At 37.8% G+C, this 13,019-nt stretch overlaps 1 protein-coding gene across 1 annotated transcript; it reads left to right on the forward strand.

Annotated features, from left to right (window-relative positions):
- Nucleotides 1-958: 958 nt before the first annotated feature.
- On the forward strand, nucleotides 959-12,008 carry LOC104467500 (E3 ubiquitin-protein ligase TRIP12-like). Its single transcript, XM_010081292.1, has 3 exons — nucleotides 959-1,105; nucleotides 9,953-10,078; nucleotides 11,045-12,008. Exons 1-3 carry the CDS (start codon nucleotides 1,008-1,010, stop codon nucleotides 11,475-11,477), a joined length of 657 nt encoding a protein of 218 aa, XP_010079594.1. The 5' UTR covers nucleotides 959-1,007; the 3' UTR covers nucleotides 11,478-12,008.
- The last annotated feature ends 1,011 nt before the right edge of the window (nucleotides 12,009-13,019 follow it).

Raw genomic sequence — 13,019 nt, forward strand, 5'->3', positions numbered from 1 at the left:
AGATTCCATGCAATTAGAAACAGTAAAACTGGATTTGCTGGTTGTGGTCCTGTTGCTACGCTCTCTGTATAAAAACACCAATTTAGCACAGGATACAAAAGGTACCTCTCTTCAATGAGGAGCTAAGTGAGGCTTGATCTTGAAATACCTGTTTTCTGAGAACTGCAGCTGGGTGTTACAGCAGTCTTTGATAAATAACTAACAAAATATCTGTAGATGTCTAGCAGTCACAAAGCAGTTCCAAAAGTAGTAATACAAAGCTGTCATTTTTTGTAAATAACTGTGGGCACTCAGTAATTCTTGCGTCAAATACCATTTCCCACCAATTAAGGTCTTATGAGCAAGGACTTCTTGCTTATATAGTTATCTTTTCCTGAATTACTAGATATCTTTCTTTATGCTAATAGAAGTTGCATAAATCTGATTAGAGGAAAGAAGCTGTTTTTAAAAGCATAGTAGTTAAGTAACTTATGTAATCTTGTGGATAGATACTGCTGCTTATTCCCGAAACTGCCATTGTCATCTCCCGCAAGTGTTAAAATACATAAATACTATTGCTCTCTATCAAGCATTGAGTTTTACTAGTTAGTGTGTTTTTCCTTAATGTTAACAAATACAGGTTCTCCTAAATTGCGTTTGTCTTGTCTCCTTAAAATAATTGTAGAAGCCTGCCAGAAAGAAGTGTGACATCATAGAATAATGTGGGTTGGAGGAGACCTTTAAAGGTGGAGTCTGGTAGTTCATCTGTATGCTGTATATACTGAAAACGGGTTGCTCTGTATTAAGGATCTAAACTCTCTTGAGAAGAATCTTGGTCCATGTGCTTTTTGACTAGAAATTGTTTAAAGGTTTTTGTCCTAAGCTTTTGCTTAAACGATAGCATTTTACATTTGCCTCTTGACACATGTCTGTGAGTCTTCATACCACGTGTCTTATGACTGTATCTCTTGTCTTGCAGTGAATGATAGTGTCTAGAAAGGGTATGTCCCTTCAGGAGAGAGGTGCCAATGTCCAACCGGCCTAATAACAATCCAGGGGGGTCACTGCGACGTTCACAGAGGAACACTGCTGGGGCCCAGCCACAAGACGACGCAGTAGGAGGAAGGTATGACTGTTACCTATGAGTGTGTTTTAATATGTAAAAGCAAAATTGATGTGATTTAATTAGAGAATGAAGTTTTCTACTGTGCAATCCAATCACTGAAACTTGCGTAAAATCTTTTTGCCTCAGAAATGCTATCTGTACTGTTATTGCCTGGGATTAAAACATGGATAATTCACTATTGTGCACGTTCAGCTAGAATAGCAGCAGTAGATCTATGAGGGAAAAGTGTAACTGAACTGTATTCCACAAATCACCAGTAGAAACAAATTCCGTTCCCTTCTTTTCCTGATAACAAAAATGAAGCCAGGGATGGGGGGTGTCAGGGAGACTGTGGTGTGTGAAATCTGGGAACATCTGTGTCCCTGTTATAGAAGAGTGAATAACTGGCACCTCTGTTCCCTTGCACTGCACGTTAATCCTGTGCAGCTTTTGAATAATTCAAGAGCAAAAGGTTTGCTGTCCTTTAATATACTTGTACTAGTAAGCAAGTGGACTAGGTTGTATTTGTTCTGTGTTGCCTCTACAATGCAGAACAAAGAAGATCCTTGAAACTTTTCTGTGTATCCTGTCTGTATAATTATTGCCCCATCCTTTAAAGAATTAAAAGTCTTCATCTGAGTGAGTGAAGCCTGTGTGGATAAGTCATCTTTAATTTTGTTAAAATGTTAACCTAATGAAGAAAGGTTATAATATCATGGTAGGCAGCATCTGTCTGTATTCTGCTTCCTCAGAGGTGTTACTGGTGCAGTTCTTTGAATGTGTGTATCTTGGGCTTGAGTTTTTGGTAGAAGAGTATTGAAATATTACAGGTCAGTGGCACAAAATAAAAAGTTTTACTATGAAGGAATCTGTCTATAACATAATGAAAATGAGGTGTATTTCTTACAGGTATCAAGTCTAACTGAGAACACGGTCACTGATGAAGGAGGCTAACTGTTTTTCTAAGGAGCCTTGGGGAGAATAATTAAATCTGTAAAATGTAACTTTTTCTAGATTAGTCCGTAATGTACAAACGGAAAGGCAGATGATAAACACAAGGCTTCTGTAGCATAAGGAGGGGAAGTTGCTGCCTTAGTTGATTATTTTGCAAGCTAGAATTGTTTTTTGGAGTATACTGCTTTAATTGAGGCATAGTAAACCCTTCATTCCATTCTGTGTTATCTCTACATCTGAATGGATGTTTTAAGTTAGATATTGCCCTACTAACTCTTTTCTTTTACACTGAACTTGACCTGGGGTGAATAATCCTCTCCCTAGAAGGAAGAATTAGAGGTATGCTATTTGGGCATGGAGTAGGGGATTTTTCTTCAGGTATCTACTGTTTGTTCAGACTTTATAGCAGAATGCCAAGGAGAAACTCTACAGTGAGTCAGACAAATTGAAGAATTTTAGGGGTAGCACTATTTTCTTATAAGAAAGTTACTCATCCAGTGTTTTGGTGCGTGGTGTGATCTGTTACTTACACTAGCACACAATGATTCAAGATGCAGCTTGTCTGAAATGACTGGACCTCTTCCATGCCTCACCAAATTGCTGTCAGACTTCGGAGACCAAGAGTGTATTCCACTCCTGAACTGTGTTAGACCTTTTTTGGAACCAAAGCTCTTTGCTTAAGTAACAAGGATGGAAGCCCACAATTTGAAAATGTGGGCTCTTTAGAACAGGACCTCCCCTGCCTTTCTGTCTTTGAACAAGCCTTTTCGTTTGGCAAAGCATGTAAAAAAAAAAAAAAAATGAATAAAGCATGCTGATTAATATAAACTTTATAATGAATTTAGTTTTTCTTGCTGTCTTCTGTATCATCTCTTTAGTAAGCTGCTGGGAAGAAATGGCTGTTGTACAAGAAAGAATGTAAGGCAGATCTGTCAGGTCCTTAAAAAATTTGTAGATGAAATGGAAAGACAGGCTCTCGGATAAGTCAGTTTTTCTCTGGTTGCCTGTCTTTAGACACAAACCTCAGGACCCATCCTTTCATGCATCTAGGATGCAGTGGGACAGTGTATTCCTAGTTCAGCTGCTGAACAGTACGTAGGAGGGTCTAGAGCTCACAGCTTGATATACCTCCTTCATTATGTCTTGCTGTACTCTGGTGGTACAAGCTGCTTGGGCTGCTATATTAAAAAAAAACCAAACAAACCCAAACCAAAACAAAAACATAAAAAACCCCCCCAAAACAAAAAAGCAAACAAACATCCCCTTCCTCCCACCCCCCTTGTACAACTGCACACACCTTTCCTTACGTTATTTTTTTGGGGACACTAACTTATTTCCAGTCTCTTTCTTGTGTTTGTCGTCCATAAAGTGCAACTCTTCAATTTCAGCTCTAAAGTAATTTAAATGGTATGAACAAACTGTGGAAAGATCAATTTCAATAATATGCTCCTATTGAGCAAGTAACTATGAACTTAGGACACATCTATGTTAGTATTTTAGTTGGATTTGAGAATGTTTTTTGAAGAAAATCTGTCATCCTCACCTGCTGTGCTTTGGCTAACGTGGAATGGTCTTGGAGCACTTGACCTGGAATCTTTTTGGATGAAACTAAGATGGAAGTTGTGCCCTAGGAGAGCAGTTCCAGCATCTTCCTCACTTGTGGCTGTAATCTGGTCTGCTTTGAAGTAGAAATCATTGAAATGCATAGACAGCGCACATTGGTCCTTAATGGCAAGTATCTTGCTTTACAGATTTTCTTCTGTTGATATGCACTGCTTGTTGATGTAGTTGTACAGATAGTGTGAGATTTTTATTCAGACACTTGAGATTCACGTGTTTCTTAAAAACCAAAACCAATACGCAAACACCCACCCCCCTTAAGCCCCACACAAAACAAAAAATCTAGTGTTGTAGAGGGAATTAAACAGTAATGTGAGTCTATAGGGGGCTGTTGCTTCATGCCTAAAATTAGCCATGAAGTTTATAAGCAAACTTAAGAGCCACACCTTCTAAAGTGTTGGAGAAGGTTACTTCATTTTGGGCATAGATATGCAATCATAACCCTTCAAGCAAGGACAAGTTTCAGTACTGTCTGAACTTGTACTTGATTACATTTCTGCTTTGTATAAATAACTTTCTAAATGCTGGAAATGCAACAGCTTTTTTTCTTAAAGCTTTCTTGTGGCTAAGGTGCATGCATTTTCAAAATACAAATTAAGTGACAAAAATTTGCGGAGTTTCTGCAGTTTGTCACTTGTACTGTGACTTCAGACTTTGAAGTGAAGTCCACTAATATAATGTAAGCAAATGGCTGTATAGCCGTTGATGGTATAGCGAAATGGCTTTGTTATAGCCTTAACTTTGCCTTTGTCTCTTATGCTCTAATTGGAGTGAATGCTGTGATAGACTTGAGTTGGGGAAGGTGTTAAAAAGGAAAGAGGCTGGAGAATGATACCATTTCCAAGCTGAAATGCTAATGCATGTCTTTCTGAAGTCTCTGACCCTTTTGCAGCTTACAGGTGTTTTGTTAAAACTTTCAGTTTAACTTGCTGAGTGGCTACTCTTCACTTGCATGAAGACTTTGGAAATTCCAAACTCCTTTGTAGTTCAGCATGTAAAACAGAAATGCAGAATCTTCCTCCTGTGACATCTAATACTGGCAAGCAACAATGCAAACCCATTTTCCTCCAGACTGGACTTATTTCATGTCTCCCTAATAACATCAATAGTTGCAGTGAAATCAGTGGGGGAAGCCTGTGGTGTGTTTTCTGATGGAGTTTTACTAGGAGTTTCACACTTAACACAGTAACTTCATCTGAGCTTTGAGTGTTTGATTTTTGCAGTTGCATTTGTTTAAAAAAAAAAAAAGATGCTAGGCTCTCAGTGTAGAAAGATTGCAGCACAAATTGGAAGTGAACTTAGCACCTCTGATGTGTGCTTTTTCTCTAAATGAAGCAAGGGATGTGTGTTTGAAATACTGGTGAACTGTTTTCCTCCTGTGTATGCGCATAACCAAACTGGCCTTGGTGAAGTTGGACTAATATGATTCTTCACTTTCTGTTCTCGATAGTGATGTTGAAATAACTTTGCGCTTTGAATAACTTTCTGCTCTTGTGCATATTATGGTTCTTTACTACCAAACTGAAAATTATTCAGTATTGTCCTCCTAATTTTTAATTACTGTCGCAATGACACCCTCCTAATTGTACAACATGAATCCTTGTCTGAACTATCTCTTCTAGCACTTTCTATTGAAGGATGAGTCTTTGCATGTTTGTAAGGAAGCAATAATGCTGCTGAAGCTTCTCTTTGCAGCAGTAAACCAAAGAACAGTGGGAAGCAGATGCATTAATGAGAGCACTCTTCCTGGGGGCCTGAGAAAGGGGTGGAAGGTACTTACTGTCACTTTCTTAACTCTGTATCTGCATTGTCACCATGTGTATTGAAGAATTGTGCCCTTGTGGCTTAAGTTCCCAGTGATGCCATAGTATTCACTTTGAATGGGAGCAATTTGGAAGTGATATTGTGAGGCACACAATAAGATCTTTTCTGAAAGTGGTGCAGTTGACTGTTCCTTTCAGTTGTGAGCAATGTTTCAGTATATTGGTATGGAGTAATGAAAGTGGTCTTATGTACTAGAACTATTTACTAGTGCTGCAAAAATTTTCTCTTTTTTTTGTCACATGAGGTGAGAGTGGCAGTTAATCTGCATATTGTCACTCTTCTGAAATCTTTAGGAACAGCAGCATTTTATTTGCTCTGCTGTTGCAGTTGCATGTGGAAGTATGATACTTTATATAAATTTTAACTTTTTAGAATGTAATATATACATCTTGTGCATTTGGGATTGATGGCTAAATGAGAAATAAGAGATCTTTATTAGCTGCATAGACAAGATTGGTGTAAGCAGAATCTGGGAAATGCTTTGGACTGACCTTTTTCAAATACTAAAGCAAGAAGAATGCTTTTGTCACTTATACTACTTCTATTCTGAACAGGATTTGTTTCTGGGCCAGTTTTGATAATATGTTAACTCTTAACATCTTACCCTGAGATGTGTAAAAATGGAATTTAATGTTTGAATTGATGGGGAAGACAGGTGAAGTATTTCTGAGAAGAGAAACAGGTTTTTTTACACAGCTTATTACATCTGTGCTGTTGCCTTTATCTCACTTTTGACAGAAGTAAAAGGGTGTTCAGTTTTGTAGACTTAGTATTTGGAAGCATTTAATATCTCACTTTCACCTGTTGAGGAACATGACTTAGACAAAACACTTTGTTTATTAACTAACTTCAAAAGGTATGTTTGTTTTTAATATGCGTGGAGTAACTCTTTGAGGACAGGTTCTGGTTGGTTCTTTATTATGGTTTTGCTAAGGAAGGCTAAGGGCTGGCAGTTTCCGTGAGATTGTTTATATAAACATGGCAAACTAAATGGTGGGTCACTTGTCAACTTCTGTACTCTAAACTGAGTATCTTCCTATGAATTAAAATGTGTATCAGCAGACAGCTTTGTCCAGTTAAGTGAAACCTTGGAGTGGGTTATGAAACGGTCTTTAAGCTGGGGTGGGTGTGCAAAACAACACTTGAAGGTACAGCAAGCACTCAGTCTTCCTGGACTTGCCCCTGTGAATGGAAATGGACAAACGCAAGCTCATAAATACCTTATCATTTTTCATCATCAGTGAGGAACTTAGCCTCTCAAAATACTTGCTTCTGAAATATTTGTTTAAATGTAGCTTCTGAATGAGTGATACGTTAATGGAAAAGAATAAAGAGCTTGTAGTGGGGTAGGTTATGAGTTAAAAGCCTTGAATTATGGGCAGAAGTACAGATAGCTCACAGCCTTTAACAAGAATCAGTCTTGAGCTGCCCGTGTAACCTTCATAGCACTTAATTCTCCAAGCGTTACTCGTCTTGTTTTTAGTTCATCAGACTGTTCTAACTACCTTTGTCTGTAAGTTTTGACAAGACCTAAGCAAGCTGTCACAACCTTAATATAAATTGGGACAATAATATTTGATAGTTGGTGTATGGTTAAAGTTCTTTTAACTTAATCCTAGAGTCTCTCCAAATTGTCAGTCTGCTTGCCATCGAATGAATCTTGGAGAAGAAGGGGAGTTAATGTTATATTCCTTTTAACTGACATACTAGAGCATGCACAGTTGCTGTTATCCTGTGTACCTTCTCTTTGCAACGCACTCAAGGTGAATGATTAAACTCAAAGAATGAGAAGTGAGAGCACAGTAGGTCTTTAAAAACAAAATTGAAAAAAATCCTCATCAGTTTTGACTCCACATTTGTTCTGTTTCTAGTGTAACCTTTCTGCTCTGGATATGAGTGTTATTTCTACTGATAGTTTGATGGATAAAGAAAATAAAGCAAATCCAAATAGTCTGCACAATACAACATTCACTATTTCCAGGATCTGGTTGTAGTTTTATTTGTCCACATAAATTGGACACTGGTATGGAATTATGTTTGTAGACCTTGTAAGAACCTGAAGGGTTTAAAGGTGGAAGGGGGAAGCCTGGAACAAGTGGAAACTCTTCAGTGCATGCGTTAGTAATTGATGTTTTAATGTATTGCTTTAGCCATATTTCAGTTGAAAAGATTTTAAATTATTTGTGTTAATATTTAAAGCACTAAGTTGAATCCAGTTCTAATTAAAGTCAAACAAAAACCTTTAAGGGAAAATAACCTTTTAAAATATGCTTGAGAAAAAATGAACCCTGATCAGCTAGTTAGTTTTAAAAAAATGAGATTCCTGACAAGTGTAAATTATGTAATAACTTCTGTTACTCGCATCATAAAAACATTTTAAGGGGAAAATTAAATTTCATGCCTTAATGTTTTGTTGGGAAAGGGAAAATCCAAACACTCTCAGGATTAGGTGAAATATTCCCAGGTTTACCTTGATGGAATTGGCTATTGTGAGCTAAAGATCTAACTGTTTAATTTCACTTGCTTTTGATAATAAAAATGATTTATTCTAAAATGAGAAATAAAAACAAATTACTGGAGTATGGAGAAGATGCTGTTAATGTAGTCTTTTCAGACTGATATGCTCTTAGATGAGCCACAGAAAAATGTTTTGAATATGTGGTGTCTAGGTGCATTCATCTGTTTGAGTTACTGACTAAATGAGAATACTTTGGAAGAAATCAGAGGACGGAAAGTTATCAAGAAAACCAGTTGTATTACTGAACTTCTAGCATTTTGACTCTGTAAGCAGATTGTCATGTGGTTATCATTTACATGTTTAGACTTGGTACTTTTTTTTCCTGCCAGGGTATATGTTATAAGCTGAAAGAGGGAAGATTTAGATTAGATATATTAGGAAGAAATTCTTTACTGTGAGGGTGGTGAGGCACTGGTGCGGGTTGCCCAGGGGAGTTGTGGATGAGGCTTTGAGCAACCTGGGCTAGTGGGAGGTGTCCCTGCCCATGGCGGGGGGGTTGGAACTTGATGAGCTTTGAGGTCCTTTCCAACCCTAACTGTTCTGTGATTCTATGTTTAAGTTTGTGTTGAAATCCTTAAGAGGATGGTGAAACTTTCTGGTCAATAACAGGCTTAGCTCTGCCTTTGCTACTAGATTCTGTCATTTGGTTGGAAGAAGCTATTTGAAAACTTGTGGAACTCTTGTTCCTTTTACGCTTATTTGGCCTAAACTTTTTGATGTTTGGGGTCATGGGTTGCAGCAAGACACTTGAAGTCTGCATTTCTCCCCTACAGCATATGATTCAAAGATGTTTGCATAGCTCAACTCAAAGGACCAGATAGTCTGAGTTAATAGGATATAAGCGTATAATCAGCAGTTCTTTAACTTTGAAACATTGTTTCTTCCAGCATTAATACTAGACTAGTTTGAGGTTTCATAAAGGTTAGTGGTGCTTGAGCTTTCTCTACAGGTAGGATATGTGCAGCAGAGTTTCTCAGGTGGCAGCTGAGTCAAAAGTGTGTTTTGTCCGGGGAATTACAAGTGAGATGTCTCTTGCCTTAGCAATTATTTATATGGTGTGTTAAATGCTGATGAGCTGTCTCTTCCGAGTCTTGCAGAGGGTAATTCTAATTGGTTTTGAAAATAGATGTGGCATATGTGAAGATATAACTTAAGTCTTAAATTTTATCTATGGTGTAGTATGATCTTCGTCCTCCAGTATACAATAAACCATTTTTTGCATTCGGTTGAAAGCTGCTTGGAAGACCTCTTGTAGTTTTTCTATGTGAAACTCATTCCTTTCCTTGACATCACAGGTTTCCTGTCTTACCTGACTGCCTCTATCAGTAGCATGTATTTCTTCATTCCTCTTAACTTCAGCTGTTACCAGGCACTCTCAATCCTTTGAATTTGTGGATCTGCATCCAGAAAATAACTGGCGATGTTGAGCTTTCCTACCAAGTGGAACTGGTTGCATTCTCATTCCAAGCTTTGATTTTCTTAAACTGAAGAGTGAGGAGACAAACTTGTAAACACTTGTAACTGGATGAAGTCTTAATGCATAGAATCTTGAGGTTAATGAGTATATATCTATTTCTGAGAAGTGGTCTTTGACAGGTGCTCTAGTCTTGTGCCCTACTGTGCTAGCTTAATGCTTAAGTGAACAATTCAGTAATCTTGCACACCAGAAAAAATTGAACTTATCTGCATGGCTCAGGTGTGAGAAGATGTTTTATTAATTTAAAATTGCTAGATAATTGTGTTCTTTGCAAAGCAGTTACACTGGCAGTGATTTTTAACTGCAACAGGTGATTCTTTTGAAATATTGTTTAATGTTAGGGGTTGATATGGAAAGTTTTGAAGCTGTAAACTAATACTTGTAAACTGTCCAAAAATAAATAATAATTCCACCTACAGGTTTGTATCTGTATCTTGGAATCCTGATAGCTTTCTCTTTGACTTTCTGCTGACAGGTCACATTTAGGGCAGGCAAAACATAAGGCACATAGCCCTCCTGAGAGTAGAAAATCTGTTTCAAAGACACCCAAAGTGCAGTCTAATACTCCTTCTGAGCAGTCCAAGGGACACTTTTCTAAAAGGTAATTGTGCTTCATATTTGTATGTTAACCCAGTGTTATCTGTGCTGCACAACTGTGTATAATACATCTAGTTATACAGAGTTCTTATAAAATGTATGACTAATAGATTTTACAAATCTAGGTATTGCATTCAGTGGATATATTTTGGTGTTTTACATTCTGTTTGTGTGTCTTTTTTTTTTTTTCTAATTCACCAACTAAGAACATTCTGTCAATGATGGGAAGGAAACAATTTCTGCATAACTAGTCCTGTAATATTTGGAAGGTCTTTCTCCCCTTTTCCCATTTCATGTTGGGGGAAGATTGCCCAAGTTATTCTGAGCAATGTCCAATATTAATTGACACATAGTAATCTAAAGTTATGCCTCTGTTCAGGGTAATAAGTTCACTCATGTTTTGTCTGCTCTTCATAGACCTCTGCTATCTACACACTGGAACAATTTTGTGTCATGTAGAGGATAATTTTGCCATTTTTGTGATTCATTACCTTGGTTTCAAGATTGAGAAACTAACCTTTCCTTAAGATCCTTCCTTGAACTAGAATGCAGTTATGACTAGTTATGCAGTGCTGAACACTCCTTACTCTCTTGTAGAATTTAAATTCTCAAGCATTCAGATAATAGCTTCATGGCTTGATTTTTTTTTTTTCTTTTTAATCAGTTCAACATATCTGTTTAAAAGATAGTAAATCTATCCATGTTACCTTATCTTCCCTTTTAAAAAAAGCAGTGTACTGTGCTTTTATTTTGTAACTTATTTTATTTTTCATGTTAGTAAAGACTTGCAATATGACTGCTCTCATACAAACATGTTTTTTTTCCTGTTTCAGAGTAAGCTTATTAATCAACAGTGTTTCCTACCTGCAGTTTCCTTTATCATTAGAGAGTGTTGACATTTGTCTTGCAAAACTGCAGCTGTGAGGTTTCTTGAGTTCAACACTAACACTGTTCCTGCTTACTTCTACAGAGGCTGTAGTTCATCTGCTGTTTTAATACCACAAGAAGATCCGGAGAGAGTCCATACTTCAGAAAAGCAAAAAACGGGGCAAGTGCCTAAGAAAGACAATTCTCGAGGAGTTAAACGCAGTGCTAGTCCAGATTACAGGAGGACCAATTCTCCTAGCTCTGCTAAAAAACCAAAAGCACTTCAACACACTGAAACTTCATTCGAAACTAACAAGCCACATACTAAATCTAAGAGAAGACACATAGACCAAAAACAGCCAAAGTCTACACAATTGCCATCAACAAGCAAGGCTCACACCAGAAAGGGTGGAGCTGCTGGTAGCTCCCGAAGTCAGAAAAGGAAAAGGACAGAGAGTCTGTCTTGCAAACAGTTGAATCAACTGGCGCTGAAGAGAAGTCAGCAAAACTCTCCAAGCTGGCTTCAAAATCGGTGACCTCAGCCAAAGCTGGGTGTAGCACCATCACTGATTCTTCTTCTTCAGCTTCCACATCCTCCTCCTCTTCTGCTGTTACCTCTGCATCTTCTGCTGTTCCTCAGGGTGCTAGAGTAAAACAGGGAAAGGACCAGAATAAGGCTAGACGTTCCCGTTCTGCATCCAGCCCTAGTCCAAGAAGGAGTAGCAGGGACAAAGAACCGAGTAAAACAGGTGGCTCTTCAAAGTTTGACTGGGCTGCTCGATTCAGCCCAAAAGTCAGTCTCCCTAAAACGAAACTGTCTCTACCTGGCTCTTCCAAGTCAGAGACATCAAAACCTGGACCTTCAGGACTACAGGCTAAGCTAGCAAGTAAGTTGTTCTTTTGTGGAAGAATAAGCATGTATGTTTTAAAATCAAGTCTTCTAAACAAATGCTTCTATTGTTTTCAGGCTTCTTGGGACCTTGGAGATTAACTTTTAGTGTGTTCTGCTGAGCTTTTAAGTAAAACTGTGACTGAAACTACAGCTAAAGCAAATGATTTAAGTACAGTCAGTGTTCTAGGAGTTTAAGTTGCTTCTCTGCTTTGCAAATCAATTTTAAAAATAAAATATATGCAAAATAGTTGGATGTTGTGATGGGGACATGTTATAAAACTCTCTTTGATTATATTCCTCCTGTCAGATTTTTTTTTTCTCATTTTCTTAAGCTTTCTGTCCCTAAGTGGGAATCATAAATGCTGGAAAACAAGCAGATAATGTGGTTTCTTGTCTCAAGCCCACTTTCCTAATTTTTCCTTACTGTGAGAATCTCTGTTGTTACTTCAAGAACAGTAATCTTTTAAACCTAGTGTATGTAGTGCATGGGATGTTAGTCACTGTCTTTTAAATTGTTCTTGCAAAATATGTCCTCTCTCTGGTGCTGAATTTGAAAAGCAGGTACTGTTCTTGGACATCATCACTGATGAATATAGACTGTCTCCAAGCAGAGTACCTGCTTGCTGGTGTGCAGTTGTGCTTGTAGCTCTGTTGCTTGAACAATTTTTTTTTTTAAATGCATTATGCTGCCTTTGTGTACTGGCTGATTTACTTACAGCATGTATTCTCTAAAATTTGATTTAAGAAGTTGGATTCCTAAGCTTGCTTACTCTCATTCCTTTACCTAGACCTGATCACAAGCAGCCTGTCCCTGCATATTAATGCAGGAAATATGTGAAATAAACAAGAGCAATTGGATGTCTTCCTGTATAATCAAAATAGATTTACTTGACCTAACAGGCTTGTTTTGGATAACTTGCATGACTGGAGTATTGATTCTGGAATGACCTAACCTAATTGGGGAAGAATGGCATTGGGGAAGGGGAGAGGAGTTACTTTATTTATAGCAAGGTTTTTACCTACCTTCTCCATGGTTCAAGACTTCCTATCTGAAGAATTCCAGAGTAAAAACTCTGAATTTGCACAGGGTGGAGTGAGAGGGAAGTGGGTAGGAATTGGGTAAGAATGGGACTGACCAAGAAGTTATTAGCTAATAAGTCTGTCCTTGTTACAGGCAGCTGTTTAG

This window comes from Pterocles gutturalis, unplaced genomic scaffold (genome assembly GCF_000699245.1).
Source record: "Pterocles gutturalis isolate BGI_N339 unplaced genomic scaffold, ASM69924v1 scaffold17364, whole genome shotgun sequence".
Lineage (NCBI taxonomy): Eukaryota > Metazoa > Chordata > Aves > Pterocliformes > Pteroclidae > Pterocles > Pterocles gutturalis.

Bases quoted from the DNA above. Each gene is read 5' to 3' on its own strand.
- LOC104467500 (XM_010081292.1), top strand. From the start codon at position 1,008: ATGTCCAACCGGCCTAATAACAATCCAGGGGGGTCACTGCGACGTTCA. The intron at 1,106-9,952 runs GTATGACTGTTA...TTCTGCTGACAG, and splicing joins GACGACGCAGTAGGAGGAAG to GTCACATTTAGGGCAGGCAA. The intron at 10,079-11,044 runs GTAATTGTGCTT...TTACTTCTACAG, and splicing joins AAGGGACACTTTTCTAAAAG to AGGCTGTAGTTCATCTGCTG.